The 16,737-nt window shown below is 38.2% G+C and overlaps 1 protein-coding gene across 1 annotated transcript in view; it reads right to left on the bottom strand.

The window, feature by feature from the left end:
- Positions 1–10,226, bottom strand: part of FAAH2 (fatty acid amide hydrolase 2) — a 51,393-nt gene extending 41,167 nt beyond the window's left edge. The window contains exon 1 of the mRNA XM_070759818.1: positions 9,749–10,226. Coding sequence (XP_070615919.1) covers positions 9,749–9,976 — 228 coding nt within the window. The 5' untranslated portion in view covers positions 9,977–10,226. The remainder of the gene's footprint in view (positions 1–9,748) is intronic.
- Positions 10,227–16,737: the final 6,511 nt, after the last annotated feature.

The raw sequence follows: 16,737 nt of genomic DNA, 5'->3' as shown, positions 1-16,737 counted from the left end.
ACCGCCTTCTGCCGCACGAATCCCAGCGACCGATTAGGTCCCACAGAGTTGGCCTTCTCCGGGTCCTGTCGACTAAACAATGTTGCTTGGCGGGTCCCAGGGGAAGAGCCTTCAAAGACCCTCGGGAGGCTGTAAACAAGTCTATTTCTGAGCTTCCGAACTTTTGGTAGGCCTATTTTCCATCCTCCCCAAGCCTCCGTGTTCATCCTGCACTTATCTGCATCCCAAATGGGAAGGGTATGGTTATGACCTATAAAGCCCTTCATGGCGCCGGACCAGATTATCTCAGGGACCGCCTTCTGCTGCACGAATCCCAGCGACCAGTTAGGTCCCACAGAGTGGATCTTCTCCAGGTCCCGTCAACTAAACAATGTCGCTTGGCGGGACCCAGGGGAAGAGCCTTCTCTGTGGCGGCCCCGGCCCTCTGGAACCAACTCCCCCCAGAGATTAGAATTGCCCCCACCCTCCTTGCCTTTCGTAAGCTTCTTAAAACCCACCTCTGCCGCCAGGCATCGGGGAACTGAGATACTCTTTTCCCCCAGGCCTTTACAATTTTATGCATGGTATGTCTGTATGTATGTTTGGTTTTATAATAAGGGTTTTTAACTGTTTTAATATTGGATTGTTATATGCTGTCTTTATTACTGTTGTTAGCCGCCCCGAGTCTACGGAGAGGGGCGGCATACAAATCCAATAAATAAATGAATGAATGAATGAATGAATGAATGAATGAATGAATGAATGAGTGAGTGAGTGAGTGAGTGAGTGAGTGAGTGAGTGAGTGAATAAATAAATAAATAAATAAATAAATAACGAAAGAAAGAAAGAAAGAGAAGAAGAAAGAAAGAAAGAAAGAAAGAAAGAAAGAAAGAAAGAAAGAAAGAAAGAAAGTATGTGGGCCCAGCCAGGAATGGGATTTGGGGGTTCCTGCAAACTGCACAGAATCTTAGCGAGAGATTCTCCCAAATTCCTGCAAACCCCCAAATAACGCCCTGGCAATCCATGTTCATTAGAAGCCTAGCTCACCTCCAGTTTGGACTGGATGAAATTTGTTCCCTCAAGGCGTTTCCTTTGAAGACCTCAAGGAAACTTCAGCTGGTCAACCTGCAGCTGTTCACAGAGCTATCGACATGACTAGGCTAGGATTAGGGGTTTCTATGACCTTTCGTGCCACAGTTCTTAAGCGGATCATGGATGTTTTTGAGGTAGTAAGATGGTTCTTCGGTGAATCCGGTTCCCCCGTTGCCTTCGCGCATGAGAATGTCGCAAAAGGGGATCGCGTGACTCCCGAGATACAGCAACGGTCATAAATATGGACCAGTTGCCAAGCAACTGAATTTTGATCATGTGATCACGGAGATGCTGCAAAGGCTCTACCGGTGAAAAACAGTCACGTGTCACATTTTTCAGTGCCGCTGTAACGGTCATTAAATGAACTGTCGCAAGTCGAGGACTGCCTGTCTTGTTGTAGGAGCAAAGGTTTGGACTTTCCAGCATGTTTCGAGAGGAGAAAAGCATCATTTACAATCCAATGTTCATTCCCTTTAACCCACCTGAGATAAAACTCTCTTCAAAATAGAAAACTCTCCAAGTACATTAGTAAGAACAGAGTCCATTTGGAGCAAGCGGCATATAAATACGATAAATAAATAAACGCAATATTTTAGGTAGCGTAAACAATGCGCAAGTCTCCCTGAAAATACCAGGTATTATCTGTATATAGATGTAGATAATAAAACAGGAAGAAACAGAAAAATAAATGTGTATATATAGAAGAGCATATAATAATTGTCATTGGATCAATATATTATAATACATGTGTCATATGGGTCCCTGATGGCGAACCTATGGCATGCGTGCCACAGGTGGTATGCAGAGCCATATTGAAGGGCATGTGACGTGTTGGTATTTATATTATATTATATTATATTATATTATAATTATATTATATTATATTATATTATATTATATTATATTATATTATATTATATTATATTATATTATATTATATTATATTATATTATATTATATTATATTATATTATATTATATTATATTATATTATATTATATTATATTATATTATATTATATTATATTATATTATATTATATAGCGGCCGGTTAGGTCCCACAGAGTTGGCCTCCTCCGGGTCCCGTCGACTAAACAATGTCGGTTGGCGGCACCCAGGGAAAGGGCCTTCTCTGTGGCCGCCCTGACCCTCTGGAACCAGCTCCCCCCAGAGATTAGGACTGCCCCCACCCTCCTTGCCTTTCGTAAACTTCTTAAAACCCACCTCTGCCGTCAGGCATGGGGGAACTGAGACATCTCCCCTTGCCTATGTAGTTTTATGTATGGTATGTTTGTTTGTATGCTTTTTATATAATGGGGTTTTTAGGGGTTTTTAATGTAAAATTTTAGACTTTCTTATTTGTTTGTTTGTTTGTTTGTTTGTTTGTTTCTTTATTTATTTCTTTATTCCTTTATTCATTCATTCATTCATTCATTCATTCATTCATTCATTCAATTTTTGTGCCGCCCTTCTCCTTAGACTCAGGGCAGCTTACAACATGTTAGCAATAGCACTTTTTTAACAGAGCAAGGCTATTGCCCTCACAATCCAGGTCCTCATTTTACCCACCTCGGAAGGATGGAAGGCTGAGTCAACCTTGAGCCGGTGATGAGATTTGAACCGCTGTCCTTCAGATCTACAGTCAGCTTCAGTGGCCTGCAGTACAGCACTCTACCTGCTGCGCCACCCTGGCTCTTAGATTTGTCATTGCATATTGTTTTTATCACTGTTGTGAGCTGCCCCGAGTCTGCGGAGAGGGGTGCATACAAATCTAATAAATAATAACAATTATTATTATTATTATTATTATTATTATTATTATTATTATTAACTATTATTAACTATTATTATCAATTATTATTATTTATTATATTATTATTATTATTATTATTATTATTATTATTATTATTATTATTATTATTATTATTATTATTATTAATTAGATTTGTATGCTGTCCCTCTCCGTAGACTCTATGTCATCTCCAGCAAACATGTACATGATAGCCAACGGATTTTCGCCCTTGGGGAAGGACAGTGCAAAAACCTGCTCAATGGGCAAATGAAAAGTTCAGAAAAATAGACTTCTGGTTTGCCCGTTGTACCGTTTTTTGCACTCCGAAGCCTTCAGGAAGCTTCCTCGAAGCCTCCAGAGTGCAAAATCCAGCACAAGGAGCCAAGCAGAAGCCCATTTTTCCAGATTGGCCGTTTTTTCACCCTCCCAGGCTTCAGAGAGACCTGTGCGCACACGCAGGGATGGGGGGAGAATTGTGCACATGTGCAGGATCAGTGTGGGGGGTGCGCATGCATGTCAGGGGGGGAGGAATAGGTAAGGGCACATGTGCCCATGCTAGCTCTTGCACACCCACCCTCTTGGCGCATGAACCCAAAAAAGTTCGCCATCACGGATATAGGTGTATGAATATATGTGTATGAATTTCGATGAACTGATCTTCAACTGTAACCATGATAGTAACTAAGTTTCCTAACACTTTATTGTTTGTATGTTACATTATATTGTTGTGTATAATTTAAAAAGAAAGAAAAAAAGGAGAAAAGGCCACACCGTTTACAATGCAATTTCATTCCCTTTAACCCAGCTGGGGTAAAACTCTCTCAAAACAGAAAACCCTCCAAGTACGTTAGTAAGAACTCAACATTTTAGGCAGCGTAAACACTGAGTACGTCTCCCGGAAAATACCAGGTATTATCTGTATATAGATGTAAATAATAAAACAGGAAGGAACAGAAAATAAATGTATATATATGGAAAAGATATAATAATTGCCATTTGATCAGATTAGATTAGATTAGATTTATTGGATTTATACGCCGCCCGTCTCCGCAAACTCGGGGTGGCTCACAACAATGGTAAAAACAATACATAATAACAAATCCAATACCCACCAATCCAATTACAATTTTAAGCTAAATAGTTCATAAAAAACAACCCCAGAATATTAAAAAACAAGCACACAATCAATCTAACACCAAAACAACATGGGCAAGGGGGAGATGTTTCAGTTCCCCCATGCCTGACGGCAGAGGTGGGTTTTAAGGAGTTTACGAAAGGCAGGGAGGGTGGGGGCAATCCTGATCTCAGGGGGGAGCTGGTTCCAGAGGGTCGGAGCCGCCACAGAGAAGGCTCTTCCCCTGGGTCCCGCCAGACGACATTGCTTAGTCGACGGGACCCGGAGAAGGCCAACTCTGTGGGACCGAACCGGTTGCTGGGATTCGTGCAGCAGAAGGTGGTCCCGAAGGTATTCTGGTCCGGTGCCATGAAGGGCTTTATAGGTCATAACCAACACTTTGAATTGTGACCGGAAACTGATCGGCAACCAATGCAGACTGCGGAGTGTTGGAGTAATATGGGCATACTTAGAGAAGCCCATGATTGCTCTCGCAGCTGCATTCTGCACGATCTGAAGTTTCCGAACACTTTTCAAGGGTAGCCCCATGTAGAGAGCGTTACAGTAGTCGAGCCTCGAGGTGATGAGGGCATGAGTGACTGTGAGCAATGACTCCCGGTCCAAACAGGGCCGCAACTGGTGCACCAGGCGAACCTGGGTGAACGCCCCCCTCGCCACAGCTGAAAGATGGTTCTCTAATGTGAGCTGTGGATCGATCAATATATTATGTGCAACCTATAGGCATATATTTGTATGAATTTTATTGAACTGATCTTCAACTGTAACAATGATAGGAACTAAGTTTCCTAACACTTTATGTATGTATGTTACATTATGTTGTTGGGTATAATTTTAAAAAAAAGAAAAAGAGGAGAAAAGGACATACCATTTACAATGTATTGTTTTGTCAATGCTGTGAGCCGCCCCGAGTCTACGGAAAGGGGCGGTATTCAAATCAAATCAAATCAAATCAAATCAAACCAAACCAAACCAAACCAAACCAAACCAAACCAAACCAAACCAAACCAAACCAAAAAATAAATAATAAATAAATAAATGCAATTTCTTTCCCTTTAACCCAGCTGGGGTAAAATCCTCTTGAAACAGAAAACTGTCCAAGTAAATTAATAAGAACTCAACATTTTAGGTATACTGTAAACACTGCACCAGACTCCCTGAAAATCAGGCCGATCTTAGCCTAATTGCTATTTATACTTTTCTAGGCATCCCTAAATAAGTAAATGGCAAGTGACAAAACAAACACCAAACTGGATATGCAAGCTTATAGGAAGTGCACCCATGAAAAAAAAAAATGCTTAGGAATTCTGACTTAGTAATTTCAGAAGATTTCTATCTGGTGTTTACAAACCTGCGTGTGCAAATTAGGTCGCTCCAAACCTTTGCTCTTGATTTATGGTGGAATAAGCTGAGCTAAAACCTGTCAGGGTTCTTTGTCCAACCTATACAGGTAATTCTCGACTTACAACCGTTTTTTTCGTGACCATTCCAAGTGGCAACGGCCCAGGGGAAACCGTTTTCCACACTTGCAACTAACTTGTGTAGCTTTCGCCCCCATGATCAGTCGATCAAAATTTGCACGCTTGGCAATTGGCTCGTATTGATGATCGTCACTGTGTCCTGAGGGCATGTGATTCCCTTTTGCGACCTCCTTGGTCAACGAGGAAGCCCAGATTCACTTAACAACCGTGTTGGTAATTTACCAAAACATAATGGTTCACTTAACAATGGTGGCACAAAAGCTCGCACAATGGGGCAAAGCTCACTTGGCAAATGTCTCACTCAACAACAGGAATTTTGAGCTCCAGTGGCATCGTATGTCGAGGACTATCTGTGTAGGGGAAAATAAAACCTGTGGAGGATGGAATATTTATTTTCAAGGTGTCTGTGAGAGTGAAAGGGTGGGAGGAATAGAAGATTTAAGTCAGACGCCTTGATCACCTGTTTAGTATTTATAAATTCTGTCTCGATAGTAATGAGTTTTTCCAATAGGAAAAGTTCTTGGAAACTATAAGCTTTCCCAGAAATTTGCATGTTCCAATAAATTAAAATCCCTCCTGAATTTTAAGATGCGAATAGAATAGAACAGAACAGAACAGAAAATATGGACTAGGCTAGGCTAGATTAGACAGAACAGTCTATATTTTCTGTTCTGTTCTGTTCTGTTCTATTCTACTCTATTCTATTCGTATCTTAAAATTCAGGAGGGATTTTAACTTATTGGAGCATGCAAGTTTATGGGGAAGATTATAGTTTGTAAGAAGTTTTCCTAGTGGCAAAACACAGCAGAACAAAACAGAACAGAAAATACAGACTAGACCAGAACAGAAAATATATACTAGACTAGACTAGAACAGAACAGAAAATATAGAAACATAGAAGACTGACGGCAGAAAAAGACCTCATGGTCCATCTAGTCTGCCCTTATACTATTTCCTGTATTTTATCTTACAATGGATATACTGTATGTTTATCCCAGGCATGTTTAAATTCAGTTACTGTGGATTTACCAACCACGTCTGCTGGAAGTTTGTTCCAAGGATCTACTACTCTTTCAGTGAAATAATATTTTCTCACGTTGCTTTTGATCTTTCCCCCAACTAACTTCAGATTGTGTCCCCTTGTTCTTGTGCTCACTTTCCTATTAAAACCACTTCCCTCCTGAACCTCATTTAACCCTTTAACATATTTAAATGTTTCGATCATGTCCCCCCTTTCCCTTCTGCCCTCCAGACTATACAGATTGAGTTCATTAAGTCTTTCCTGATACGTTTTATGCTTAAGACCTTCCACCATTCTTGTAGCCCGTCTTTGGATCCGTTCAATTTTGTCAATATCTTTTTGTAGGTGAGGTCTCCAGAACTGAACACAGGATTCCAAATGTGGTCTCACCAGCGCTCTATATAAGGGGACTAGACTAGGCTAGAATTTTTTTGGTCCTGTGGTTGGACACACAAGGAATTTGTCTTGGTGCGCATGCTCTCAGTGTACATAAAGGAAAAGATATAAGTTATAAATAGAAAATAAAGAACACATCTGAGAGCATTTCACCAAGGCAGATGTCATCAGCGCCATCTTGGATTGACATCTGTTGACATCTGTGCCCCGCTAACTTCCTTGTAGTGCTTCACAGACTAGAAAAAGAGATCATTTTAAATTCCTTGACTCCAAGATTCAATTTCCAGAAATCAAACCTCAGCAGGATTAGAATACTGTAGTTTTATTTTTAGAATGCAGGATGCTTATGTTGGTAACCCCTGCTCTAAAGGCAGCACTGAATTCAAATTTTATAAAAAGAATCCCAGAGCCCAGAGTTGCCCTACATATAAATTTAATAAACAAATATGCAAACTTTAGAAAACAAGAAACAAATGCAAACACGCTCACATGTTAAGCAAATGGATTTCCTGAAAAGTTTTTTTGACAGATCTGCTCAATCTATCTCTTCAGGATTGGAAAATCTTTAATTTATATAAAGTGGGGGGGTGGGATGTTTTCTTCTTAATACCAGATATGGGTTTTTTATTTAGATGGAAGGTGTTTTTTAAAACAACAACTACAACAACAACAACAGCAACAAGAACAACAACAACAATGAAAGATAAAAGTCCTGCTTATATTTATCCTCATGGATTTGGGCTTAACGTAGCCCAGCCATCCACTGATTTCAGATGTAGAGTGGGAGGCAGAGATATTATTTAATACAAACATTTAAACTCTCTGCCTTGTGAACTTCTGTAACCACTTTTTTATTTATTTATTTTGTCCAATACACAATACATATTGAAGAGAATAGACACTAAGTACAGTACAGTATTATATATAAATAAAAGATATAAAAATAGAGGAGAAGATATATGAAAGGGAGAAAAGATATATGATATACAGTATGAGATAAGGAGAGACAATTGGACAGGGGACGAAAGGCACACTAGTGCACTTATGTATGCCCCTTACTGGCCTCTTAGGAACCCGGAGAGGTCAATCGTGGAGAGTCTAAGGGAGAAATGTTGGGGGTTAGGAGTTGACACTACTGAGTCCGGTAATGAGTTCCATGCTTCGACAACTCGATTGCTAAAGTCAGATTTTTTACAGTCAAGCTTGGAGCGATTAATATTAAGTTTGAATTTGTTGCGTGCTCTTGTGTTGTTGCGGTTGAAGCTGAAATAGTCATTGACAGGCAGGACTTTGCAGCCACTTCCAAATGGCCCAGTACGTTGTAGGGGCCATTTGGAAGTGGCTGATTTGAAGTGGGATCACTGCTTGGTGGCCTTTCCGGACTAGACAAAAGGCATCTCCTCTCCTGTTGCCACTAAATTATGACATTCTCCTCCTCCTCCTCCTGCCCATCTTTGCAGTTTCTCTGTTTGCAAAAACTCTTAGCAACCTTAAACAAAGACACCATCTTCTTTCTTTCCTTCTACTTTTCCTCTCTTTTCCCATCTTTCCCCTTCAAATTGACTTTCCTTTTGCAAAATCTCAGCAAGAATAAATATGACTGTCTTTCTTTCTTTTTCTCCCTCTTTCTTTCTTCCCTTCTGCCTTCCTCCTTTTTCCCATCTTTCCCCTTCAAATTGACTTTCCTTTTGCAAAATCTCAGCAAGAATAAATATGACTGTCTTTCTTTCTTTTTCTCCCTCTTTCTTTCTTCCCTTCTGCCTTCCTCCTTTTTCCCATCTTTCCCCTTCAAATTGACTTTCCTTTTGCAAAATCTCAGCAAGAATAAAAGATGTCCATCTTTCTTTTTTTCTTTCTTTCTTCCTTTCTTTCTTTTTTCTTTTCTCTCTCTCTGTCTTTCTTTCTCCCTCTTTCTTTCTTCCCTTCTGCCTTCCTCTTTTTTCCCATCTTTCCCCTTCAAATTGACTTTCCTTTTGCAAAATCTCAGCAAGAATAAAAGATGTCCATCTTTCTTTCTTTCTTTCTTCCTTTCTTTTTTCTTTTCTCTCTCTCTGTCTTTCTTTCTTTCTCCCTCTTTCTTTCTTCCCTTCTGCTTTCCTCCTTTTTCCCATCTTTCCCCTTCAAATTGACTTTTCTTTGGCAAAATCTCAGCAAGAATAAAATATGCCCATCTTTCTTTCTTTCTTTCTTTCTCTCTCCCTCCCTTCCTCTTTCTTTCTCCCTTCCTTCCCTTCCTTATTCTTTTTCTTCTTTTATTTTTCCTATCCCTTCCTCTCCACGGGTTTTTTCCCGTTCGCAAAACTCTTAGCAAACCTAATAAATAAATTAAAACCCACGCAAAGTTCGTTGACCTCTGCACTCCTTCTTTTTCCTGCTTCTCACGCTTTGACTCCCCCCCCCTTGCAAAACTCTTAGCAAATAAATAAGCAAGTAAGTAAGTAAGCAAGCAAAGCAAGGAAGTGAAGGAAGGAAGGAAGGAAAAAGAAAGAGAGAGAGAAAGAAAGAAAGAAAGAAGGGAAGGTAGGAAGGAAAAAGAAAGAGAGAGGAAGGAAGGAGGGAGGGAGGGAGGGAAGGAAGGAAGGAAGGAAAAGAGGGAGGGAATAGCAATAGCATTTAGACTTCTATACCGCTTCCTAGCGCTTTTCCAGCCCTCTCTAAGTGGTTTACAGAGAGTCAGCCTCTTGTCCCCAACAATCTGGGTCCTCATTTGACCCACCTAGGAAGGAAAGAAGGAAGGAAGGAAGGAAAAAGAATGAGAGAAAGAAAAGAAAGAAAGAAAGAAAGAAACTCCCCACTCCGCCCCCGAGAACAAGGGTGTGTGTGTGTAGGGGGGGCGGGTCTCCTGCCCCTTCCTCACCTCCCTTCGACGGATGCGCCTGGCCAGCTCCCCAGCGGGCAGGAGCAGCAGCGGCTGGTCGGGCGGCGGGACGGTGCGCGGCGGCGGCGGGCGCGATCCTCGGGCGCCCTTGGCTTTCCAGCGCAGCAGGGCGGAAACGCGCAGCGCCAGGCTGAGCAGCGCCAGGTAGGCGCGCGAGAAGCAGCGCAGCACCTGCACCAGGCAGCGCTCGGCGAGGGTCAACGCCATCGCCCGGCGTTTGGCGCTGCTGCAGCAAATCCCTCCCGCAGAAGAAAGCAGCGAGAAGCAGCAAGAAGCAGCCCGACGGGCAGGGCGGGCAAGGAGGCGGGCGGGAGTTCAGCGGAAGGCAGGTTAACCCTTTGCAAGCCAGGCGCCGGCCTGGAGGGGTGGAGAGACGCCCGGAATGGACGCCGGCATCAGGCGTCGCGAGTCAAATCCCCGGGGATGCTGAGCGGCCGCTGTCTCTTTAAGAGGGGGCGTGGACTTCAACTTCCAGGATGCAATTGGGATGAGCGGGGCATTCTGGGAGTGGAAGTCCGCCCATCTTAAAGGGGCCACGGTTGAGAAAGTAGGAGAAGAGAATACTCAGGGGAGTCCTCAAACGCGGCAACTTTAAGACTGGTGGACTTATCAATAGCAAAAGCACTTAGGCTTACATACCGGTATACAGTATATAATATATGTTACACACACACACACACATGTTACATATGATATATATACATATATACTGTACATATATGTACTTATATATTTGTATGAATTTTAATGAACTGATCTTCAACTATAACAATGATAGGAACTAAGTTTCCTAACACTTTATGTATGTATGTTACATTATGTTGTTGTGTATAATTTAAAAAAAAAAGGAAAAAGAGGAGAAAAGGCCATACCATATATATAAATAAATAAATAAATAAATAAATAAATAAATAAATAAAATATATATATAATATTATGTGTGTGTGTATATATCACGTTTTTGCTGATTTTTTTTATCCCTTAATTTAAAAAATATCAGCAAAAATATGTGATACAACAGAAAACACACACATACACACACACGTATGTATGTATGTATGTATGTATAATGTATGTATGTATATATGTAACACATTTTTGCTGATAATGAAAAGAAAGGGGACTGCTATAGATCTATTTTGGGCTTGTTTGCCTTCATCAGGTAGCCACATCCTTTTACTGGGGGTCTTAGCCATTAGGCTAGAGGCTCATCTCCTGTATCAGCTTGTACCAGGGAAGAGTTATGTGTGATTTTTTTTTGTCAAGTGTATGCATATACATATATGTATGCATATAACTTATAATGTGTGTGTGTGTATATATATATACTGTATACAGTACTGCTTTACAGTGCTTTGCTGCCCTTTTTTTTTTTTTTTTTAATAGTTTTTTTATTATTTTTCATAAAAAGACAAACAAATACAAACAAACAATGAACATAAAGTGGGGGTGTATTTCCCCCGCTTCTTATGAAAGTATAAATTCAAATATAGAAAAAGAATACATATGTATTAACTATTATAAAAAAAAGAAAAAATTAATAAATTTGAATTGAAGTTTACAAATCTTAATGTGGGTATTAAGGTTAGTATAACATAGTTACCAAAAAAGAAAGATACCTTTAATATAATCCTAATTACTATAATAAAATAGTATTAAACCTTCAATCTAAACAGTAAGACTAAATTCAACTATTATACTTCAAAAATCTTAATATATTGCTTATACTTATACATACATAGCTATATCATAATCATCAAAAAATCCTTTTAAACTAATATTACTATTATTATCATCTAGATAAAAACTAATACAAAATAAAGAGAAAGAAAAAACAACCACTAACGATATATCTTATTTTTTCTTATCTATCCATTTGTAAACGTTGTTCCATGTTTCGTAAAATTTAGTATCCTCTTGATCGTTTAATCTTCTTGTCATCATATCCATTTCAGCGCAATCTAATATCTTAGCTATAACCTCTTCTTCCTTGGGGATTTCCTCCCCTTTCCAGTTTTGCGCATATATTATTCTAGCCGCAGTTAATATATGTATGATTAAATAAAAAATTTCTTTCTTATAGATCTGGGTTGTGACACCTAATAAATAAAATTCCGGGGTATTATCTATATCTTGTTTTATTATTTCTTTTAATATTTTTTCAATCATCTTCCAATATAGTTTTGCTTTGCTACATGTCCACCATTGATGATAGTAAGTTCCTATATCCTTCTTACATTTCCAACATATTGGGGATGTTTTGGGAAACATTTTTGCTATCCTATTTGGTGGGAGATGCCATCTATAGAACATTTTGATTTGGTTTTCTTTTAAAGAAACTGATTTAGTCATTTTCCAATTATTAATCCACACTTTCTCCCATGTGTCTATATCTATTTCCTTACCAATATTTCTACACCATCGTATCATAGTATCTTTTAAAGTCAACTCTATATTTTTATGAGCAATAAGTAGTTTATATATTTTCCCTATCATTTTTGTAGAGTTAGTGGTTATTAAGGTAGTTAAAGGATTCTTACTTTTATTAAAAATGTAAAGAGTTTTATCCTTCTGATATCTAGATCGGATCTGGGCATAGTGCCACCAATCTATTATTATCCCTTCTTCTTGTAGTTCAATTCTAGATTTAAGCTTCATCTGATCATTTAATAGTTCTTTATATCTATGAGTCATTTTCTTGTCCTTTATAGACTTTGGATGCGTTATTGCTTCTAAGGGAGCTAACCAATCTGGGATGCTTAAGAAATGATTCTTCTTTATATCTTTCCATACTTCTAGTAAGTATTTCCTTAATGTATGCCTTTTAAAATATGAATGGTTTTTGTCCTTATCATACCATAAAAATGCGTGCCATCCAAGCATTAAATCATGTCCTTCTAATTCGAGTGTTCTTTTATTATCTAAGATTATCCAATCTCTAAGCCATGTTAGTGCAGCGGCCTGATAGTATAATTTCCAATTTGGAAGGCCAAATCCTCCTCTTTCTTTGATATCTTCTAAACAATTCATTTTTATCCTTGCTTTTTTACCTTGCCATATAAATTTTTTAACTAAGTTGGTTAAAGTTTTTAAAAAGATACCCCCTGGGTTTATTGGTATTGTCTGAAAAAGAAATAAAACCTTGGGTAAAATGTTCATCTTAATTGTTGCAATTCTTCCTAAGAAAGATATTTTCAAATTGTTCCAGGTTGCTAAGTCTTTTTTAATTTCTGCTAACAATTTCATATAATTATCATTTTTTAATGTTATTGTTTTCGCTGTTAAATTTATTCCTAAATATTTTACCTTTTTTACAGTCTTTATTCCAGAAATAGTTTCTAATTTAGTTTCTAGTGTTTTGTTCATATTTTTAGTCAAGTAATGTGTTTTGTTTTTGTTTATCTTTAAACCTGCTACGTTTCCATATTGTTCAATGGTTTGTAATAAAGTAGGAACTGTTGTAGTCGGTTCTTCAATTATAAACATTAGATCATCTGCAAAGGCCTGGAGTTTATAGATTTCATCTCCTACGGTTAAACCTTTTATTCTGGGGTCCGCTCTTATTTTAATTAATAAGGTTTCAAGGGTCATAATAAATAACAGTGGTGATATAGGACATCCTTGGCGAACTCCCTTATTTATATCAAGTATTGGTAATTGACTGTTATTCAATATTATATTCGTTGTTTGTTTTGAATATATGGTATCTATTAGATTAACAAATTTTGGGCCAAATCTCATTTTATTTAATTGCATTTTTATAAATATCCAATTAACGTTGTCAAAGGCTTTTTGAGCATCCAAAAACATTAAAGATGCCATCTTATCTGGGTGTTGTTCATAGTACTCTAATATATTTATTACAGTTCTAATATTATTTTTAATTTGTCTCCCTGGAAGAAACCCATTTTGGTCTTGGTGTATTATTCCATTTATAACTCCTTTGAGTCTCTCTGCATAAATGGCAATAAAGATCTTATAGTCTACATTTAATAGTGATATAGGCCTATAATTTTTGATTTTTTCTGGTTCTGTACCCTGTTTATGTATTAAGGTTGTCAGTGATTCTGACCAAGATTTAGGAATTTTTCCGTCAAGTCTACAGGAATTAAAAGTTTCTAACATATGGTTTCTTATTGTTTCATTATCTATCTTATACCATTCTGCAGGTATGGCATCTGGGCCTGTGGCCTTGTTGCTTTTCTGTTTTTTAATTGTTATTAGGAGTTCCTCCATTGTTATTGGTCCATCCATGGTAGCCTGTTGATCTTCTGTTATTTGTGGTAGATTTGAAGCCTCTAAATAGTTAAAAACTTCATCTTCAATGACATAATCTTTAGCATATAATTCCTTATAAAAATTATACACAATGTCTGCCTTACCTTCTGTATCGTATTTTATTTTACCATCTTTATCTTCTAATTTTTGGATTAATTTTGATTGACTCTGTTTTCTAAGTTTATACGCTAGCCATCTGCCAGGTTTATTTGCATATTCAAAGTATTGTTGCTTTGCTCTTTTAATCTTTTCAGTTAGTTGGTTTTGTTCTATAACTCTAATTTTATGTTTAATTACGTTTATTTCTGTCTTTAGATCTCTATTCTTAGTATGTTGCTGCGATAAGGATTCTAATTGTTTTAGTTCGTTTGTTAATTGTAAATACTCTAATTTCTTTTCCTTATTGTATTTTGCTGTATAAGATATTGTTAAACCTCTTATGTACGCTTTAACTGTATCCCATAAGTTCTGTGGAGTAGTGTCTGATGTTTTATTAATTTCAAAAAATATTTTTAATTCCTTTTCAATCCAATCCTTATATTTCTTGTCGTTTAATATATACCTGTTCATCCGCCAATTGTTCTGTTTATTATTCATCGTCATATAGACCACTATTGGATTGTGATCGGCCCATGTATTAACGTCTATGTCAACTTCTCTTATTTGTTCTGCCACCGTTTTTGGTGCCCATAACATGTCAATTCTCGTCCAAATTTTGTGAGGATTGGAATAAAAGGTAAATTGCCTTTTGAGAGGGTGTCTTTCCCTCCAAATATCACTTAATAATAGTTCCGCTTTCATTTTTTGAAAAGTACTGGGTAGCAAGTTTCTTCTTGTTTTTTTACCTTTTCCCCTTTTTTTATTACCTCCCCCTCCTGAGTGGTCTAATTGTCTGTTCGCGATAGCATTAAAATCACCTATTATCAATAAATTATCAATAGCTAAATCTGTTATTATTTGGTGTAAATTTTTATAGAATGTCATTTGGTCTTCATTGGGGGCATAAATAGAAACAACCACTAGAGGTCTGGGTTCAATGTCTACTTGTACAATCAATATCCTACCCTCTTTATCCTTATATATTTGTTTGGAATTTATAGAATTCTTGACATACATCACTACACCTCTTTTTTTTTGGTCTGCTAATGCAGCATACATTTTTCCAATTTTGGGATTCAACAGTAATTTTTGGTTATCTTTTTTAATATGAACTTCTTGTAGTATTGCAATCTGAACATTTTGGTTTCTGATTTTGGAAAAAATTTGCTTCCTTTTTCTTGGTTCGTTAAGTCCATTAACATTTACGGAAAGGATTTTCAAGTCTTTATTCGTTGTCATTTAATAGGTTTTTTGGTTTCTCGCTGAGGTTGAACTCTTCTAGAACCTTGGTCCTGCTCTATTACTTGGGCAGTTGCCCCCAGGTTTTCTTCTTGCTGAGTTAGTGATTTTTCCCCTGGTTGCTGTTGAGCTGGTTGTAGTTGGACCACTAGTTGCTTACTTGCATGGTCGGAGTGGCCCAAACCACTCTGTTCAAGAAAGAACATAGCTTGATCTACGTTTTCCAGTTTGTACCTTGTAGAGCGCCATGTCAGAGAAAGTCCTTGTGGAATAAGCCAACGGTAAGTGATATTTTCTTTAATCAAGATTTTGGTTAAAAAGTGGTAATCTCTTCTGTTTTCTCTGACACTTCTTGGAACTTGTTTTAATATCTTTATTTCTACTCCATGTCGTTGAGGCGGGGAGTTTCTTGAATAATGAAGTATCTCATCTCGCAACGCCTTTCTTGTAAATTTAATATGTATCTCTCTTGGGAGGTTGTGTCGACGGATATAGCTATTCGAAATTGCTTTGCTGCCCTTTCTAAGGGGTTTACAGAGTCAGCATCTTGCCCCCAGCAATCTAGGTCCTCTTTTACCCACTTCTGACACCTTTGGGACAGCCATGACCTGGATGACTGAGAATTTCCATAGACACACCAACAGAAAGGCAGGAGTAAACTCCAGCACCATGTATCCAGTCAAGCCTGGGGAATCTGAGCCGCCACATTTTTAAGAGTGGGTAACTTCAACTCCCAGGATTCAACAGCTAGAGTGCTGGCTTGGGGCATTCTGAGAGTTGAAGTCTGTCCTTCTTAAAGGGACCACGATTGAGAAAGTAGGATAAGAGAATACAGTGTTCCCTCGATTTTCACGTGTTTGAACTTCGCGAATAGCCTATACCACGGTTTTTCAAAAAATATTAATTAAAAAAATACTTTGTGGCTTTTTTTCCTATACCACGGTTTTTCCCACCTAATGACGTCATATGTCATCACCAAACTAATAATGTTTGCAAATAAATAACAAAAAATAATTATTATTATTATTAATAAATAATTATGTTTATAAATATCAGGATCACTAAGTGTCTTATTCAATGGTGAGTACCAGTAATGATGGTGAGTAAACGGTTGTTAAGGGAATGGGAAATTGTAATGTAGGGGTTTAAAGGGTTAAGGGAAGGCTTGTGATACTGCCCATAGCCAAAAATGGTGTATTTACTTCCGCATCTCTACTTCGCGGAAATTCGACTTTTGCGGGCGGTCTCGGAACGCATCCCCCGCGGAAATCGAGGGAACACTGTACATCAAGACAAAGGTATAGATTCCAGCAACTCCCCATCCCCTCCCGGCATCTCGCATCCAGTGTGGA

The sequence above is a fragment of the Erythrolamprus reginae genome, chromosome 8 (assembly GCF_031021105.1).
Source record: "Erythrolamprus reginae isolate rEryReg1 chromosome 8, rEryReg1.hap1, whole genome shotgun sequence".
Classification (NCBI taxonomy): domain Eukaryota; kingdom Metazoa; phylum Chordata; class Lepidosauria; order Squamata; family Dipsadidae; genus Erythrolamprus; species Erythrolamprus reginae.
The sequence above is the reverse complement of the archived record's forward strand: the minus strand, read 5'-3'. Positions and strand labels throughout refer to the sequence as shown.